The sequence below is a fragment of the Ictalurus punctatus genome, chromosome 19 (genome assembly GCF_001660625.3).
Source record: "Ictalurus punctatus breed USDA103 chromosome 19, Coco_2.0, whole genome shotgun sequence".
Classification (NCBI taxonomy): domain Eukaryota; kingdom Metazoa; phylum Chordata; class Actinopteri; order Siluriformes; family Ictaluridae; genus Ictalurus; species Ictalurus punctatus.
In genome coordinates, this window is record NC_030434.2 from 19,876,552 (window position 1) to 19,894,610 (window position 18,059).

The 18,059-nt window shown below is 39.5% G+C and overlaps 1 protein-coding gene across 2 annotated transcripts in view; it reads right to left on the reverse strand.

Moving 5' to 3' along the window:
• Positions 1–266: 266 nt before the first annotated feature.
• kcnd2 (potassium voltage-gated channel, Shal-related subfamily, member 2) overlaps positions 267–18,059 on the reverse strand; it is a 184,760-nt gene continuing 166,967 nt past the window's right edge. Inside the window, exons 2-6 of one of the 2 annotated variants that reach the window (XM_017493700.3) lie at positions 16,113–16,275; positions 12,540–12,638; positions 8,339–8,434; positions 5,234–5,472; positions 267–2,789 (exon numbers count right to left, since the gene is read on the reverse strand). In XM_017493700.3, the coding sequence (XP_017349189.1) occupies positions 2,609–2,789; positions 5,234–5,472; positions 8,339–8,434; positions 12,540–12,638; positions 16,113–16,275 (778 nt within the window). In that variant the 3' untranslated portion in view covers positions 267–2,608. The remainder of the gene's footprint in view (positions 2,790–5,233; positions 5,473–8,338; positions 8,435–12,539; positions 12,639–16,112; positions 16,276–18,059) is intronic. The other variant, XM_017493701.3, reaches the window with a different exon arrangement.

Consider the following 18,059-nt stretch of genomic DNA (forward strand, 5'->3'; position numbering starts at 1 on the left):
TGCTGCATAAGAGGATCACACCAGATACTAACAGCAAAGGTTCACATACTTTTGCCACTCACAGATATGTAATATTGGATCATTTTCCTCAATAAATAAATGACCATGTATTATATTTTTTATCTCATTTGTTTAATTGGGTTCTCTTTTTCTACTTTTAGGACTTGTGAGAAAAGTTCATGATGTTTTAGGTCATATTTATGCAAATTCTAAAGGGTTCACAAACTTTCAAGCACCACTGTAGAAAGACGGATGGATGGATGGGTGGATGGACCAATATTGAATCAATATGTGACAAAAATAACACAAAACAGCCTTTTGTTATCTGTCTTTTAATGGAACAAAGATTTATTTCTATTTATTCTTAGACACTGCACCGGACTAAACAATTGCATTGTTGTTGTTTTTTTGTTTGTTTTTGTTTTTTTAAACATTTTTTTAAATAGCTTTTCAATATATTATATTGTCTATAACACAAGCGGGAACAAATATAAATGAATTCAAAGCCATCACCATTTGGGAAATTTCTGTTGATTCGTGTTATTTCACAAACAGGACGTAAATGTCTTATTGGTATTAAAAACAAAGTTCCCTGGAGTTTGAAATGAACACCATGGCTATCTCCATGATCACGTCTTCCTTGACCACATGCACCGCGTTTGTCCTCCACTTCCAAATTGAAAAGGAAAAACAAATGATACAGCTATACAGTCCATCATCCTGTAACTCAAGGAAGTGAGCCTTCTTGGAAGAATACGATAAAACAAGGAACTCAGATAAATATATATTTACTACACCAAAGAACAAATTTACAACACAGGTGCACTAGCAAGTCTCTCGTAGTTCTTTTTTTTTTTCTTTTTTTAAATTCTCTTTTGTACAACTGAAATAACATTTACAATTTATAATCGACACCATCTGATTTTTAAAAATATGTATTTTTGTGATTCTATACCCCCAGTCGATATCCCCTTTAATACAAAGTGTATCTTTACAAAAAGAACCTTGTTGCATAAGTCACATGGTCAAGCAATAATGGAAGTGAGTGCTGATGTGTGTATTTGTACGGTTTAGGCTATTTTAATAGACTCCTCTGCACAAGAAAACACTCTGGCCTTAGTGAAAAGTGCAAGAATAAAATAATCTTTTCAAATTATATGCAAATTTCTTGCTAATTCGAGACAGAGACGGTGCGTGGTGATGACTAATACATCTCTCTGACTCAGAGAAGCCATTATTCATACTTTCCCTTTGATATTCGACAGTGTGTGGGAGTGGTATGATTATAGCACTGATAAAATAATCTGGTGAGAAGCTCACGATGTAGGACGCCGTCCTATTATTGGGCATGAATTTGTCACCACATGTATTTTATTCAGGGCTTGTGTTATGGCTATGTCTTGTTGAATTAGTACTGGGTTCAGATGGAGGTGGAATTTGCTGCTCAGATGGTTCATTCAGACGTACATTGAGAGGAACGGAAAGACAAACTCTCCAACATAAAAACACATTGGGGTACGGTGGCCTTGTTGGTCCATATCCCATATTCTTTAAAACATCATGCACAGTCTTGGGACACTGAAAGAAAAAAAAACATTTAAATTACATTCAGAACTTGACGTTAAGAATAAAATAAATATTTTCTACAAAGGGATGAGGGAATATCACGTGTGATATCAAAGAAGCATTTTACTGTCTGGAGATTCTCATAATGTATGAGACACACTGCTGTTCCCCCACTTCTTCTTCTTCTTCTCCTTCTTCTTCTTCTTCTTCTTCATTTTTTAAATATATGATCCATTAAACCCTTTTAGGCCAGGTCTTAAGAGAGGGCTAAATTATTACAGTGAGTGAAAAAGTCACGTTCAGTCTGCATGTGCACAGAATTGACTTTTGATCATTTTAGATGCTTAAAAAGGTAGTGACGTGTTCAGAAATAAAATATACAGACAAAAAAAACCCTTATTGCTCATGCCAAACAAACGAAAGGACACAGACACACGAATGCAGAACATGCAAAAAAGGTTAGCCTTAAATGCACCCACACGCACAATCGCACAATCACACGCACAACCTTAAAAACCTCGATTTTTCTTGTAGTGTCAAATATCAAAAGGAGCTCTGTTTTAGTAGATTGCTCTAGAAGCACGGTAAATAGCCTCGAGTAAAACTAGGTCCCCAGAAAGACACCCAATACCTAATGAACACCCGAAAAATACCCAAATATGCACCGAATTTCTGTTGCATCCTCCACTTCACCTAATTCTGTGCACTACCAAGTTTAAGACGACAAATGTAAAGACACACAATACTTCAAAAATTGTAACAAGCATGGAAATTATGGTCATTATTTATGGTCCCTCTCTGCGGGTAAAACACTGGTTAGCCCCAGTGCTCAGCATTACAAGCCCAGACGGCTCTCGTGTCCAAGCGCAAAGAAGAGGGGCTGAAATAAAGGGTTCTGATTGTGGCCCTGGACTCTGCAGTGCGTCCTCCTATCCACCAGAGGATGCTCTCTATCTCTTCAATCCCCTTGTCCTCCAGCATCCGCTTGCTGAATGAAAGAGGGAAAAAATAAACGACCGGGCTGATTGCTCTTAATGTAGGTCTATAGAGCTGATACGCGGACAATGTTGCTCTGCAAGAAGTCAGGAGATCTGGCCAAGTCCCCGCCCTCTGGTGTGGTGACGGGCGGAGTTGGCATGCTGATGACCGCCGCCGTGATGTAGGGATGCTGCTCCGAGTTCAACAGCACCGTCTCCTCGAACTTCGCGTTCAGACTGGAACGGCTGCAGAGGGATACAGACAGAAAGAAAGAGTTCTTGTTGGTGTTATTGCATCATAAAATATAAAAGCCTATAAGGATCCAGTATGCAAATAAAATTAGGATATTTATCGAATCTGGATTTTGGGAAGAGAGGATGAGAGTAAAAGTGCCCTGTCTCTGTATCGTTTTCTGTTTCTATTGACTTTTTTTTTTTTAAATTGTGGAACGTTTACCATATCAGCAAGCAAAAACTGCAATTGCTTTATGTTCCGTCCATCCATTTTTTATATCGCTTATCCCACAGGGTCGCGGGTAACCTGGAGCCTATCCCAGGGAGCATGGGCCACAAGGCGAGGTACAACCTGGATGGGGTGCCAATCCATCGCAGAACACAATCACATAAAATTTCACAAACCCATTCATACACTACGGACACTTTTAGACATGCCAATCAGCCTACCTTGCTTGTCTTTGGACTGGGGGAGGAAACCGGAGTACCCAGAGTAAACCCTCGCAGCACGGGGAGAACATGCAAACTCCACACATCCAGGGTAGAGATGGGACTCGTACCCCAAACCCTGGATGTGTGAGGCAAATGTGCTAACCACTAAGCTGCCGTGCGTCCTTGCTTTATGTTCATAGTAATAATATTTTAATGATCGTCAGAATACACTTGTAATGTGTAGGTGATATAATATGTAATAGTGAGTCATGCCAATAAAGCTTCCCTGAATTGATTTGAACTGAGTTGATAGATAGATTGAGAGAAGAGAGAGGCAAAAGACAATAAGAGAGAGAGAGAGAGAGAGAGAGAGAGAGAGAGAGAGAGAGAGAGATTCTCCCAGCTGTCAGTTGGACCACACAGGCGAGTTAGTGGGTGCCGCAGCTGGAGCTGTGCTGGATTCCAGCAGCATGAGTCAATATGGAAACACTTCTCCCACTCCTAAATACCACACACTCCTAAATACCACACACTCCTTTCACAAGGCAAAATACTAATACATTGTTTAGCAGAGCTGCCATGTGGCAATCACCATAATCTAACATTGAGTCCAACCGCAAGTGTATGAGCTAGACGTTCACTCGCTAATCCAGGGTCTTATGCTAAAACCTTTCCCTTGAGTGAGGAATGAAACACAACAGGATGTGCTGTAGGAAAATAATCAACGATGGAGTTACTGTTACCACCCAAAAGTGTCCCAAAGTATTTTCTTCTATGGACTTCTGTTGATAGTGCTAAAAGTTTAACATGTGTGTTACGCCCTGCTACGATCATGATGGTGGAGGGAAGTCTCCATGGTTTGCAGTGGCTCAACGGTTAAGTCTCTGGGTTACTAATCAGAAGGTCGGGTATTCAAGCGCCAGCACCGCCAAGCTGCCACTGTTGGGCCCTTGATCAAGGCCCTTAAATCTCTCTGCTCCAGTAGCGCCATATCATGGCTGACCCTGCGTTCTGACCCCAACTTCCTAACAAGCCAGGATATGCAAAGAAAGAATTTCACTGTGCTGTAATGTATATGTGACAAATAAAGGCTTCTTCTACTACAATAGAGCACTGATGCACCATTTCATGTTGTAGTACAGTGAACACATGGATTCTTAATGGGTGAAATGAAAACATAAGCTAGCTTGTATACAGATTTTCATGTAGTAGCCCTTCCATGCATACCATCGCTAACATTAGCTAATTAATAACATCTGTTAGCTAGCTGTTACCAATACAAATATAACTTCTGAAAAAAATAAGTTGATTAATTATGAAAAGTAGATTTGAGGTGATTAACATCCCCTATTTGTCTTCAAATATACTGCAAGTTGTCAGCATGTTAGCATAATATGTCTCACACAGCTATCACATGGTTGCAATGAGGCACGAAATGAACATTTTAGTCAGGTAAGCGCAGCATTAATGTTTCTGATGATTGTTCTTTAGCTTCTTACTGGTTCAGTATTCAGTTCTCAAAAAAAAGAGAGAATTGTTAAGTTTCATCATGAACTTTGGAAGTGAAAGAGAAGCCAGTCGAATAATACAGCTCGGTTTACCAGTTGCCAAAACACAGGCTGAGCTGGTCAAACTGGTGAATTGTCTTTACCAGCCTGTAAGTGCTTGTAAGTGCTTTTTAAGAAAAACACAACAGTGAGGCAATTTGAAAACCTTCAAACATTTATTGATTGAATATATTCAAGTAATTAAGAGGCTGGAAATGAATGAACCAGCGGGCAAAGATGGTGTACCAGTCTGGCCAGCTCAGCATATGTTTTGTCAGCTGGAGTTTTTCAACAGGGAAGCTCAGTATTATAATCTAAACACTCTTTATACCGGAACAGACTTCTGAATTTCTGACTCATCTCCGTACAGGTAATTATGTTGACCTCAGCAACTCCATGTCTCCGACGCTGTACTGCTGAAGGTCACAGCTGACTTGTTATTCATGTTGGTTGGCATAATGCGCAAATGACACGTACTTGTTACTGATCGGCCTCTCTCTGATCTGGATGGTGCTGAGCTCCTGCACGCTGCCGCGGCGATTGGCAACCATGTTGGAGTTGGGCACGTTGAAGCTCTTGCGCTTGTTGCGGCGGGAGCAACAGGTCAGGCCATGAGGAGAGGAGGAGAGCGAAGAGGAGCGTGAGGTGGACGGCTTCACCATGGACACCTCCATGCAACTCGTCTCGTATGTATTCTCATCCACAAACTCGTGATTCTGAGGGATAGTTAAAAAAAAAAGAGTAGCGTAAAGAAACTTGTCTGTTTTTCTATACACTTATAACACATAACAGTCATTCTGTGGATAGTGGTTGCATAGACTAGTTAAATAATACATTTACTAGTTGCCCCTGAATAGTCGGGGCAGTGGGGTACAAAACAGTAGCAAGACTAAAAAACATTTATATAAAATCCTTGCATGGTGGACAAGAATTCTTTTGGTGCCATAGGATGCATGTCATTATCCAATCCCACTCAGGTAGTTTAGAGTTGCGCATGCCAGCTGACAGGGTGATACAGACTCATTTTCGGACGCTATTGACAATACATGGTGGTTCGACTTCTGGGTCATTACCACTCTGAAAATAACAGCATCCTTCATGCAAGGAATGTCAGTCTTTGAGGTATATGGAGAGCTCTGTTGATGGACATGAACTTCCATGCTGTGCTCACTCAGTTTCAGAATCAGTGATTTCAGCCGTGTCTCCATGTCATCTACATGAGTGCAATTTAAAAATTGCTTCAACCTTAAATATAATATGATGCATATGATGTAATATGATTACACTATGTTTACATAGTGATTACACAGCTTTATTTTGCACGTTTATTGCACTGAATTAATTTATTTGCTTTGCAATCTCAGACATGATCAGGTATGGCTCCTGCTCGGTTGAAATGAAAATCTGCAGCCATACTAACCATTTGCTGATAAAAAACAAAAAACAAAAAAACAAAACAGCCCTCCGTTCATCCATCCATCATGACCCCAACCAAGATAAAGCACATCCTGGAGATGAATGAATGAATGTTACAGTTCCACTCTATATAAAGCAGAAATGAGTTTGTCTGAAGCTTGGGCAGTACCCTCCAGGAGGCCATCCCCTGTAGTTTCTTTTTGATTCATTGTCGTACTCTGCACTGGTTCTCCTTGTTGAATTTGATGTCATGAAGAATTGAGACCAGTGTTGAATGTCATTTAATTTGATTTGAATGAAACTGTAAGAAATGCTACAGTAAGCTATTTACAGAGTGTCCTCAGAGCAGATTTTATTGACAGCTGTTGCAAGTATGAGGAAAACTTTGGCAAATATTTGAAAACTATAAAACATCTTCATCTTCACTCAATCTACTCAATCCAGCTACTGAACCAAGTGCAAATCTGCCCAGACAGAAACAAACCTCATCTGTAAAAGAAACATCAAGCAGGCATGTCAGTAATCTGACCCGACCTAAATGGAGATCACAGAAAGTCCCTGAGCTCTGATGAACTGCGACTTTGGCTGCTTCCCAAATCACTCTCCAATGCATCGGACCTACAGAGGAATTTTCCGTTCCAGTGTCTCGAGCAGTGGCCTAGATTGGGACGAGTGGGTCACAGTCGAGAGTATACAATTTCCGTATAATCAGACAGTTTGGAAGGCAGAGGTAGATGCTAAGTGTCAGGGTTTTTTTTTTTTTTGGCAATACGTGCTATCAAGGTTTCTCGAGAGGAGCATTCATTTACAGTTGCAAAGCAAAGCACACTCAGACCTAAACAAACATACTCATGCACTGTGGTTTATTAATGAGAACCACAAGGCTTCTGATGGTATTTATAGAAACATGTCTGTCTGTTCAAAGGAAATCATATGTAGTAAGAATAAGTATTATAATTACTGGAGATGTAGAAATACATAGAGATGCTCGTCTAAGAACTTGGCTTGGGCCTAATGGAAAAATAAGAGTACTTTGTGAATAACTTCCAAAATATTGTGAGATTCATCCATCAGTCTAATAAGTATAATAGCAGAAGAAGAGAGGGACTGAAATGGGTAATAGTTAGCCATTTATCTTGTCCACTCATCACAAAATAGAAACCAATACCAGAAGCCAATAATTCAGAAAAAATGATTGTTTTTTTAATAAATCTGTTGTATTTGATCTTGGTTCTGCTTCTATAATTATTGCTATATAAGGAATAAAACACAGTTGGGTGTGCTGTTTTAAGAAAATAATCAACAACAGGATTGTGTGTGTGATCAGCCTAGCATGAAGCAGAGTTACTGTTACCACCAATAAAAGCACATCTCAAAGTGTTTTATTCTATTCATTAAATAATGACACCCCTGATGAAAAAACAAAACAATAGAAACCACCACAGAAATTCTAATGGTTTCCACTACAAATAGTGGAACCATCAGCTAACCATTAAAACCATTATGATTAGCATTATTGGTCTTTAATGTTATCCTCTAGACATAACATGCCACCAATAGAAGGCAAAAAATGACCAGTAGAGACCCACAGGGACCATTACAGTTTCCATTAAAAACAATATAATTCCCATTATAACCATTACAATGTCTATGAGGGTTTCTATGAGTTAATTTTTTTTTCAGCAGGAACATCATAATTGTTTTTTTTTTTTATCCATTTATAGTTACATAAACTGTTGTGGTACATCCATGAAAGAAATTAGTTGCTGTTATCACTTATGCAATATTTTTGTTTAATATTAGATTTAGATTATTTGAAACGTCCACCATGCTGAGGCCCTGTGAATTAACTGTTACTATAGAAATGATAGCATTATGTATATAACAGTTAGTTCCGGTCCACTCAGCCTGCAGGCTCTTGTCTATGCCGAATCACAGTAATGCCGAAATTCAGCATAACTTCATTCTTGCTTGTGAGATATTGCTTAAATAATGAGTATATTAATATAAAGCTGTGATTTGTCTTGCAGCCAGAACTATTATCAAAGCTGCTGTTATAGAAAATGAATCAACAACTTCTGACCAATCAGAGTTAAGAATTCAACAGTACTGTGGTTGCTGTGACCCCTGATCCCCACACCCCCCTACCCCCCACACAACTCTTACCGTAGTCTTTTCCAGACAGTGTAGGAGGTGGTGATGCTGAATCTCAAACGTAGGATTAGTCTTGCAAACCAGCGCCTTCCCTGCCTCCTTTGAAGCCTTATAGGAGAAACAAAACAATTCGACAGCTCATCAGGCAATCAGACAACACACAGATTGGAAATAGAGAGAAAAGACAAGAACATGGGAACAGTAAGGCCAGAGCTCTCACAACGCTCCAGCAACTTTTTGAAACGTTGTGACAACGTTAGTCCGAGTGCCACTGTGCCTGTCTCGTTCTCTCCAAGTTAGCACTTGGACAGATGGCTCTCAGTTTAAAGGCAGCAGACAAGAAGTGCAGTGTGTGTATGGTAGACCGGAGTGTGTAGAATAGATTGGTTCAGCCATATTAATATCTAGCCAGGGATGCATTTGGGAACTTAAATTGTTCTGTAAATCTATGAATCACATATGAGGCTTGTTTCCACAACAGGAACCTATATAAGAGCTTTAGGAGGACTTTCACCAGAGAAACCAGAGCTCATTTTAGAGCCTGGGTCAAAGTTCCAGGAAAGTACTTTGGGTCCTGCTCCAGAGTTGGTCGGAATGATTGGTTTGGAGCTTGCAATACTGAGCATTGCTGATTGTACAAACAAAAGTCTTTCAGTTCAGTCTTTCCTGAATTGAAATGTCTTACTTGCACATATCCCAGTCAGAGGTTCTAGCACTTAATGTCTGGTTACCACCAAAAGTAAATTAAAAAAAATTATAATTCTATCACTGGCATCATTGTCATCGGTTCTCTCTTCTGATCTCTGTTCATGCTAACCAGAGGGGGGTAGAGTAGCCAAAAATATTATTTAAGTACAAGTAAAACTACTTGTAAAAATAATTACTCACGTAACAGTGAAAGTTTTAATGTAAATACTTAAGTCATAAAATATCCAATGACAAGACTACTCAAGAAGCAAGTTACCAGTTACTTCGGATCTGATTAAAATGAAGGGAAAATCCTGAATCTCAGACTACATGTATCACACCTCTCCTTGAAAGTCTGTCTGTTCTGTTTATATGATATAAATCCAGGGTTCAAGATGAAGCAGCATATCCCAGTCCTGTGATGGGTACAATAACACACAACCTGTCATTTTCAACACAAAGTCTCTCTCTCTCTCTCTCTCTCACACACATACACACACACCAAAAAACAAGCATTTTCCCAACAGTTTTCACATGTTAACAGACCAAGAACAGATCATGAAACCGAACAGAAGAGAAGTGTGTGTAGTGAGAGAGAGTGAGTGTTGTACATGTTAGTACAGTATATTTGCATGTGTGCATTTACATGTGCGTGCGAGCGTGCATGTGTGTGTGCATGTGTGTGTGTCCTGCCTCTGTCGACAAGCTCGCTTCTTCCCCCTCTTTGGCCATTATCTTCCAGGACTGAGCTGTTAAAAAAGTGAGCAGTTGTCACGGATGCATTCAGATCACTGCAGTGTATTGCGAGACTCGCGATCTCATTATACGTGATATAAACTAATGATTAAAACTAAGTATATTCATTAATATTTAACAGTAAATGAGGAACGTCACGGAATGTAGTGAAGTAAAAGTACATTTCTGTGTTTAAAAATGAACTTGCGTGAGAGTATAAGTATTGGCGGTTAAACCTACTCTTAAAATTATTTTTTTTTTCAGAAAGTTATTCAGGTAAATGTGGCGCGTTACTACGCACCTTTGATGCTAACATTTGTGGGGAAATAATCACTGATTCATTCACTCAGTTCTGTTCTGCTGGCTAAATGACTTATTATTTGGTCATTTTATCATTTTTAAACTTCAGCCCTATCCGGAGAGGATTACAAGTACATGGTGTCCTGGGGTAATTTTCTATTTTATAGGCGCTCCTCTGTGACTTTATTTCAGCCACAGATACACATTCTTCAGCTTGGAATAGCACGGTGTGTGCACTTTGCTGGTTTAAAACGCTACATTAATATTAATATCATATCTCTGCAACTAAGTAAAGTAATAAAGAGCAACAACCTGAATCACTGTGTAGTTCTCATTCAAGATTGTTCCAGAAGACATTCCTGAAATGCTTCTTGAACCGTTGTGTATATGTGAAGTAACATCATGTCTATTAACATTTTGAAGATTACTGAAAGCTGTGCCACTCGGTAATCGCGCCCACAGTGAGTATAGGCATGTTTCCAGAGATGTCCCAGAACATTCCAGAATTCCTTTCGCCATTTTTTCTCCCCAATTTGGGCACCTATTGGTTATATTCCCACCCACCAGTCAGCTCTCCTTATCATACGACAGCTAACAACCGGGGAGGGTGAGGGAACGCGTGCTTCTTCCAATACATGCAAAGCCAAGACCAGTTTTTCTTTCTTGACTATTGGAAATGGATGGATATGACACCATACAGATTCGAGCTCTCAATCTCCAGACAATAGAGCAAACACTTTTCTGTTGAGAACTACACAGTGCTGTAAGTTCTTGTAAGTGCTTTTCCACCATATTGCAAGGTCCATTTACATTACATGACAGCAAATGTACAGCAACACAGCAAATGTAGAAAGTTACACTGAAGTTGTTGTCTCCATCCATCCATCCATCCATTTTCTGGACCACTTATCCTACACAGGGTTGCAGGGAATTCTGGAGCCTTTCCTAAGGAACTCGGGGAACGAGGCGTGGGACACCCTGGACAGGAGGGCCAACCCATCTCAAGGCACAATCACACACACATTCACACACTATGGACAATTTGGAAATGCCAATCAGCCTACAGCGCATATCTTTAGAATGGGGGAGGAAACCAGAGCACCAGGAGGAATCCCCCAAAGCATATGGAGAACATGCAAACTCCTCACACACAGGGCAGAGGTGGGATTCAAACCCCCAAACCCTGGAGGTGCGAGGTAAACGTGCTACACACTAAGCCATCATGCCCCCATTTGGTTCTTTATTGATTTGTTGCACAAACATACTGTAGCTTTTTGAACCAGATTTAATGTTTTTTTCTGCATTTTATTCCTGCTTTTGTTAAAAAGAAAAGCAGACAAGTTGTTAAGTAAGGTAAGTTTTTTTTTTTTTTTTTTTTTTTTTTTTTTTTTTTTTTTTTAAATCTCAGCTAAATGTGTTCCTGAGAAACATTTGACTAATAAGCAATGTTTACTATGGCAAGCTCCATATACTTCCTGCTCCATAGAAAAAATGACTACAAAGGAACCTGGAGTTATAACTCAGTAACTAAAATCAGCTGTAAAATCTCTGAACATGTTTCTGAACTCCATAAAATGTTTCCCGTAGTAATGGTGGAAGTGTGGAACAGTGGAAGTGTGCTTTATGATGTCTATTTAAACTCAAGTGTCTGCTGCATTTAAACCTTGAGCATCACTGTCCCCATTTTAAACCTACTGGTTCATAAAGGCACAGACAATGCACGATGCAGTCCAAAGACCACAGCTGGAGTGTTTACTGTGTGTGCAAACATCCGCACAGACACCAAGTCAACACTCCCCATGGCCTCTGAGTCATACTGGCCCCATCTCACCCAAACACCCCCCCCCCCACCACCACTGTTCGATGCGGGCAATTCATCGACATGCAGCTCAGACATTCTCATTCCTCCATGGGATGGAAATCCAAGATGCATTCAGATGATGTCATGAGGAAGAAAAGAGAACACAGTCCTGTTCAGGCAGTCGTGGAAAATCACTTGAAAATACTTGTTAAAAGATGCATGGAGAACAGACAGGTAAGTAGGCGAAGGTGCAGGTGGGTTGAGATGAGATGGAGAAAAATGGAGGAGAAGAAAATGGAAAGAAGAGGGGTCATGATAAAGGAATGAGGGCTCCACTGGTACCAAAGCAGATCCCATGACCAGTCGCCAGGAAATGGTGCTGTCATCCTGGTGTCTTCAAGTGATGACATGACACTCAAAGGTGCAAAGGAGACAAAGACAGAATAATGATGTGAAACAGAAATGGGGGATGAGAGAGAAGGAAGAAGAAAAGAGACAACAAGAGGGAAAAACAAGATAGTGAAAGAGAGAGAGTCATTAGAGAGACACCATGATAGAAAGCCTTTGAATGAAGGCATTTCTGGCCCCATGGCGGAGAGGTGAAAGGTCAGGGGTCAGAAGGTGTGCATGCACCAGCACCATCATCAGCCCATCATGGCACAGTATGGCTCCCGCGGTTTCCACGGTTACCTCCTCCTCGTCGTTGACCAGCAGCCCATTGCGTTTGTACTGCAAATAAGCGTTAGCACCCCAGCTCTTCGTGGCGCGAATTCTAGCAAGCCTGGTTTTCTGTTCGGACAAACACATACGGGTGCGCATTTTAGCCTAACACTCGGTGCTCGCATGTCACCTGCGTGTGTGTTTATGTGAGTGTGTGACACTCAAAATAATTCTATGTGAGGTATGAATGGTGGAATTTTCATCACAAGGACCATATAAGTTCTCTTCCTCTCTCTTCACCCCCCCTCTCTCTCTGTGCTTAACCGTAAAAACAGATTGTTGTTTTAGAGCTCATTTGTCTCTCTGTGTACGTGTGTTTGCATAAAATGTGTGTGTGTGTGTGTGTGTGTGTGTGTGTGTGCTCAGAGCAGGGATAAAGATATCGGCCTGTGTGTCTCTTGTGGCTTAGCTGGACTCACACAGGCAAGTGAAGGGCAGCAGGACGTGCAGGAGGAACATGATTGTGTATTCTGCTGCAGCTCTGCATACTGATCACCCCCAGAGGACTGGCACTTCCTGTATACTCCTGCTCCTTCCTCGACATCTCTATTCTCCTGTAGAGCTGACTACTCTCTCCACTCCTCATGACCTCTCTCTTTCTCTTTCTCTCTCTCTCTATCGGTCACTCTCTCAAGCTGTCTGTCTTTTATCTGTATTGAACGTTCTGATCAGCATTCTGAATCTGACTCTATATAAAAATTCTAAACATGTCCTTTGATGGACTATGTTGTAGAGACTTGAAGCATAAGCACAAGCCACAATCATGTAGGTCTCTGGTTCTCGAAGCGCGCTCATGAGCATTAGCCAAATTGTCCATAATTTTATTAACATTTCTGGACAACTTGGATATCCAGGCTACATAAGCACTTCATGGCAACTCTCATAAACCTACATAAACATCTATAAAGGAACCCAGGCTTTCATGATGTACTTGCATGTTATCCAAAAATGTATTCCATTTTTGGGTTAAACATCGCTCAGGGTGTTCATAGGACTATATGACATGTACATAAGCCCTTTATGACAACCTTCATAAACCTACGGAAACATTCAGAGAGGAACTGCAGGGGTTAAGACATAAAATCAAACTGTGCATGATGTTATTAATGTTTTTGGTAATATAACAACCAGGATGAAATACATAGGGCTACATGACATGTACATAAGCCCTTTATGACAACCTTCATAAACCTATAGAAACATTCAGAAAGGAAGTGCAGGGGTTAATGACATAATGGCATGTAGGTCATGAAGTTATTCACATTTTTTAGAAACACTTTACTCAGAAATGGTATTCATAAGGATAATGTACATAAGTCCTTTATAACAACTGACATAAACCTACATAAATATTTAGCAAGGAACAACAGGGGTTCAAGACATTATTCCAAGTTGTCCATGCAGTTTCTAAAAACGTTAAAAGTTTTGGTAACACTTTACTCAGGGGCAGTGTTCATAGGGCTACATGACACCCACATAAGCCCTTTAGCAACATTCATAAACGTACATAAATATTTATAAAGGAACCCAGACCTTTATGATGTATAAGCAAGTTGTCCACAAACATATACATATATATATTTTTTTTATAATTCTTTACTCAGAGGTGGGTTACATGACACCTACACAATCCGTTTATAACAGCTGTCATAAACCTACATAAAATATTAAAAAGGAACTGCAGGGGTTCCAGATGTACAGCCAAATTGAGCATAAAGTTATTGATGTTTTTGGTAACACTTGAGGCAAGGGTGATTTTTTATAGGGTTACATCACATGTACATAATCGCTTTATGAAAAGTGTCATAAGCCTACATTAACATTTATAAAATAAATGCAGGGGTTCAATACATATAACCAAGTTGTCCAAGAATTGATTATGATTTTTGTTAATACTTTACTCAGGGGCAGTGTTCATAGTGCTACAGAAGCCCTTTATGACAATGTTCATAAACGTACATAAATATTTAGAAAGGAACTGCAGGGGTTCAAGATATAAAGTCAAGTTGTCTATTAAGTTATTAAAATTTTTAAAACACCTTAATCAGAGGCGGTATTCACAGGGCTGTATGAATCCTACATAAATCCTTTATGACAACTGTCATAAATGTACATAAACTTTTAAAAAGGAACTACAGGTGTTCAAGGCGTAAACCAAATTGTCCATACAATTATTAACATTTTTGGTAGCACATTACTCAGAAGCGGTGTTCATAGGGCTACATAAGCCCACTATGACAACTGTCATAAACCTGCATAAACATTTAGAAATGAAAGTTCCAACAGGTATCAGCTGTTATAAAGCTTGTGCTCATCAATTGTGACATAACAACTGGAATTTTTTGGGGGGGGTTATGATGTACACATTATGTCACCTTGCTATCAAAACGACAGCAAAATGACAGCTAACCTCCTGTTGGAGTTGTATAGTATATATAACAGTCGTGCTTCTAGCATTACTTCTAATTCATGCTCATTTGAGCTGAAGGGGTTTAAAATGAGGTAGTGTTAAAATATTGTTCAATTCCTAAAGCTTAAAAACTTAAGTATAAATAATGCCAACTTGAATAAAACTAGGAAAGTGCTGTTTTTATTATGCAAATGGTTTTAAATATTGTAACACTGTGTTTTGTTTGCATTCGGTAGATGGAAATTTCAGAATGCCATTATATAAATATAATTTGCCTAATTTGAAAAATATTTTAATGGTATTGGATTATACTTGTAATTTATTTATTTATTTTTACAAAACATCTTTTTTCATAAATCTGCATATTTGTGTTCCATATTGCATGTATGTATTTGTACATGAACAATACAGTGCGGGAAATCGAATGCGTCAACACTTTTTTCAGTAAATATATTTCCAATGAGGTTATTCACACGAAATTTTCACCAGTCTGGTATTAACTCAAGAACTCCACATATATATAAAGAATTCACAACATTAAAGTCCATAAATGAAGTTATGTTTAATAAAGCGTAACGACACAGGAAAAAAGTATTGAACACGTTAACTGAAGTTTATTTAATACTTAGTGGAGAAGACTTTGTTTGTAATGACAGCTTCAAGAAATTAATGGGCCGCAGTATTCAGGTGTGATTTTGGCGCATTCTTCTATACATTTTGTCTTTAAATCTTGTTCAATTGGATTCAAGTCAGGCGACTGACTGGGCCATTCTAACGCCTTGGGTTTTTTTCTCTGAAACCAATTGAGAGTTTCCTTTGCTGTATGTTTTGTATTTATTACACATAATTTATTTATGGACTTTAATGTTGTGATTTCTGTATATTTGCGGATTTCTTGAGTTAATACTGATGTCTGGTGAAAATTTCATGTGAATAACTTCATTGGAAATATATTTACTGAAAAAAATGTTGACACGTGCAATACTTCTTTCCCCCACTGTATATGCTGAAATTGCTGTGCTGTAGGTAACTCTCTGTGGACTCTGTAGCTGATTGCAGCTCCTTTAACAGGTCACTGTTGTTGATCCTAGTGGGTCAGGTGCATGTATGTGTGTGTATATGTGTGTGTGTACCTTTTGGGCACGGCGTTTCTCTGCACGCTGACTCTGATGGTAGATGCGGCTGAAGTTAGACACGATGACGGGCACGGGCAGAGCGATCACTAACACGCCACTGAGGGAGCAGACGGAGCCAAAAATCTTGCCCATAATTGTCTTCGGGACCATGTCACCATACCTGCAGCAGCAGAAGAGACAGATTCATCACACACTTCTGCTATTATTCTGCATCAGTTGTGAGCAATGAGGCTTTCTCATGCTTTGTAACCCAAGCGTTGGCAGCACAAATTCGGTTATGAGTGATGCCAAAACAACGAGAAAAGATGGAAATGTGCAATCTGGATTACAGAGAGATTTCACACAGCAAATACAGTTTTGCAAACATTCAGAGTAAACTACATAAAGCCCTGTAATTATATCCAGCCTTTAATAATGCAGCTTTTCAAAGGTAAACATGAAGAAGATCAGAACACTGCAATAAAATATTCTGTCTTTTCACCAGCCGTGATTTAATAACAGGCAGTTAAAGGGTTTAAGTGATTTTTTTTTTTTACATTTTTTTTTTTAATAAACACAGCACATACTGAAAAATATATTTTTAAGATAGCAATACAACACTTACATTTATTTAACAAAAAATCTGTCTTCTGATGATGTCTCTTTTGTAAATTTGGGGTCTTTAATTTCGAATTCAACCATTTTACTAAACATTTTTATTTCGTACTGTTATTCTTGAGCTTATTATTTAAAATAGTAATTTGTGCTTGCGTTGCTTAACTGTGTGGATTAATGTTACTTACTGGTGCTGCTGAATTCTAAATTCTGATTGGTTAGAAGCTGTTGCTTAATTTTCCCTGTGCTGACAATAGTGCTGGCTGTAATTCATATCACAGGTTTATAATTAATGCACTTGTTCTAATATGCTATCATTTCTATAGTAGCAGCTCATTCACAGGGACTTGTTTGACGGACGCTCTACATAATCTAACTCTCATAATAAACAGATTAATAATGTTTTGTTATTTGTTATAAAATATATAGTTGTTGCATTTGAGGAAGGAGTCTCCAGTGTATACAATAAAGTGTTCAGGACAGAGGACTTTGTAGTTTCTATATATTTTTTGTCTTATTACCAGATGATAGAACTCCTCTTGTGGTCCTTGGTGACTTCAACATTCACCTAAACAAGCTGCATGCAGCTGATTTTCTTGCTCTCCTGCCCTCGTTTGACCTCAAGCAGACCAACCAAGCAACTCACAATGCCAGCAAAACAGCTCGACCTCATCCTTCCATGTAACTGCACCACACAAAAATCTTATTATTATTCCTCTCCACACCTCTTACCATTTCTTTATCCAGTTTTCTATTTCTCTCCCCTCATCCCCTTTCTACCTTTAACCTTCTTTCACCGCAATCTTCCCTTCCTTTCCCCCACACACTTCTTCTCCATTGTCACAACCTCATTTCTCTCTGATAGACACCTCTCCTCACTAGATTTAAACACCGTGACAGACATGCTATGTTCTGCTCTACCATCTTCTCTTGACAGCATCTGCCCCAAACCTCCAGGCCAGCTCGCACATCACGTCACCCCATAGCCCTTGGCCGTCTGAAGCTCTTCGTAACAACCGGACCAAGCTAAGGGCAGCCGAAAGGAAATGGTGTAAATCAAATGATCTGACTGACCTAACCAATTACCTAACACTTCTCTCCTTTTTTCCTAGAGTATCTCTACCACTAAAGCTGCATACGACCAGGAGAAGATTGGCAGCCCTCCCAACATCCATACTCTCTTCACAACCTTTTCCTCTCTTCTCTGTCAACCTCCTACCCCGTCCCTTAGTTCTCTCACTGCAAATGACTTTGCCACTTTCTTTTCCAACAAGGTTACATCAATCAGGAAGCTTTTCTCCACCCCAGAGACAGGCTCCTCCTCCATGCAACTCTTAAGTCTGCTCCTTC